Consider the following 1,829-nt stretch of genomic DNA (forward strand, 5'->3'; position numbering starts at 1 on the left):
TGCTGTGAGCTATGACACCATAGCACTCTACCAGAGGCAATAAAGTGAGACTGTCTCAAAAGAAAAAAAAGAAACCCAGCTGTGATCAGAAAAACATGATGACTGGTTCATAGAAGGGAGAGCCTGGTCAGTGCACTGGTTGGGGAAACACCAGAGGTAGTAAGGAGAGCTGGACACAGGATGGCAGGGGATGCAATTTTAACAGAGAAGTATGGAAGGGCAGAGAGACTGTCATACCAGAATGGATGGAATGGACTTTTCCTCTTTCCAGGTAGGGCTGTGAAGCACAGAAAAAGGAGCTAAGTACAGAGGGGACATCCCCATCCATATTCTTTCTCTAATGACTTCTCCCAACCTCTGGCATCTGGAACTACAGTGTCCTACAACCAGTGGGAAATTATCCCTAGATTAGGGCTTATTGGTATAAAGATTTATGGAAGTTAAAAATTGTACACCCTCATCTTCCCACCTCTTATTGCCCCTGCTCCCCCACCACTTGCTTCCACATCATCTTGATTTATTTCTTAATTGCACTAAATTTAATTTGAAGTGAGCAGTGTTTATTTATTTATATATTAGTTATCTGTTGCATAGTAAGTTAGTTTCCCAGTTAGTTTCCATTTTCTCCTTTACTCACCAGGGCCTTTGACTAAGGTTCTCCCAGAAGACAGCTCCATAACGCTGGGCCATCGGTCTGGGACTCTGGGAAGGCAAGGCTGGAGATAGAGATCGGCTGACCACCCTGGAACATCTGAGGTGAGGACAAAGTATGCTGGGGTCTGGCTCTTTTCTTAGGGCATCTACTCACCCCAGGGATTCAGGTGCCCATTTTTCCATGGGACCATACTGCTGCCCAGGTTCTCTCAGGCCATGTCCTCTCTTAACCAGTTTAGCTAAGGAAAGTGGTGAGGTCTTTGATTTGAAAGGACATTGGTGGAGACTGGCTATTGTTCAAACCTCAGATCTCGCTCAATCTCAACTTTCTATACCTTATAACCAGAGAATGTAATATTTAGCAAGCAGAACTGTTGAAGAGGAAGGCCCTGGCTACTTATGTGATATAACAGAAAGGGTTCCTTTAGGTCAATGCAAGGATCCAGGAGAGAAAACCTCTGTTTACTCCTATGTCTTGTCTCCTATCTCAGAAAGAATAATATATTTGTAAATAGGGAGAAGTGTGCAGAGCTGTTTGAGAATAGTGCTCCTCACTCCCAAAGCCTATAGACAGAATGATGACTACTGTGATCTCTAAGAAGTAAGGTGTCTTAGTGCTTAGGCCTGGGGCCTTTTATCTTCTCTACCTTTCCTAGGTGATCTCACCCAGACCCATGACTTCAAATACTGTCAATGTGCTGACAACACCCAAATCGGTATTTCTAGCCTTGGTTTCTCATGGGCACCATTCAACATTTCCTCAGCTTTCCTCCCTTGCTGAAAGACACTCCAAATGTCCACTTGCTAGGTCCAAAAACGTGCTACGTGTCACTTTCCATCACCTCCTACATCTAACACATCAGCAAATCCTGTCAGTTCTGCATTTTAAAAACTGCATATCCGAATTTGACCACTCCTTACCATTTCCACCCCCCACCAAATTCCTGTTCATCTTCCCCTCCCCAAACTATTGCACTGGTCTCCTCTTCCTGCTTCCATTATCATCCTCCAACAATCTGTTCTGCACAGAGCAGTATGAGTAATCTTTTAAAACATGATCACGTGAAATGATATAATGTCTGAGATATACTTCAAAATGATTTAGGAAGAAGGGGGTTGATGGGATGGATGTAGAGATGAAAAGATTATCTACATAATGATAATTTTTTTTTTTT

General features: G+C 43.1%; 1 protein-coding gene across 2 annotated transcripts in view; it reads right to left on the reverse strand.

Annotated features, from left to right (window-relative positions):
* The window catches only part of INCA1 (inhibitor of CDK, cyclin A1 interacting protein 1), a 5,666-nt gene that overhangs the window by 1,910 nt on the left and 1,927 nt on the right, over nt 1-1,829 (reverse strand). For both annotated transcript variants that reach the window (XM_003791223.2, XM_003791224.2), the window contains exons 2-3: nt 638-751; nt 238-277 (exon numbers count right to left, since the gene is read on the reverse strand). In XM_003791223.2, coding sequence (XP_003791271.1) covers nt 238-277; nt 638-751 — 154 coding nt within the window. The remainder of the gene's footprint in view (nt 1-237; nt 278-637; nt 752-1,829) is intronic.

Source organism: Otolemur garnettii, unplaced genomic scaffold (assembly GCF_000181295.1).
Source record: "Otolemur garnettii isolate 467f Iridium unplaced genomic scaffold, OtoGar3 scaffold00046, whole genome shotgun sequence".
NCBI classification, from domain to species: Eukaryota; Metazoa; Chordata; class Mammalia; order Primates; family Galagidae; genus Otolemur; species Otolemur garnettii.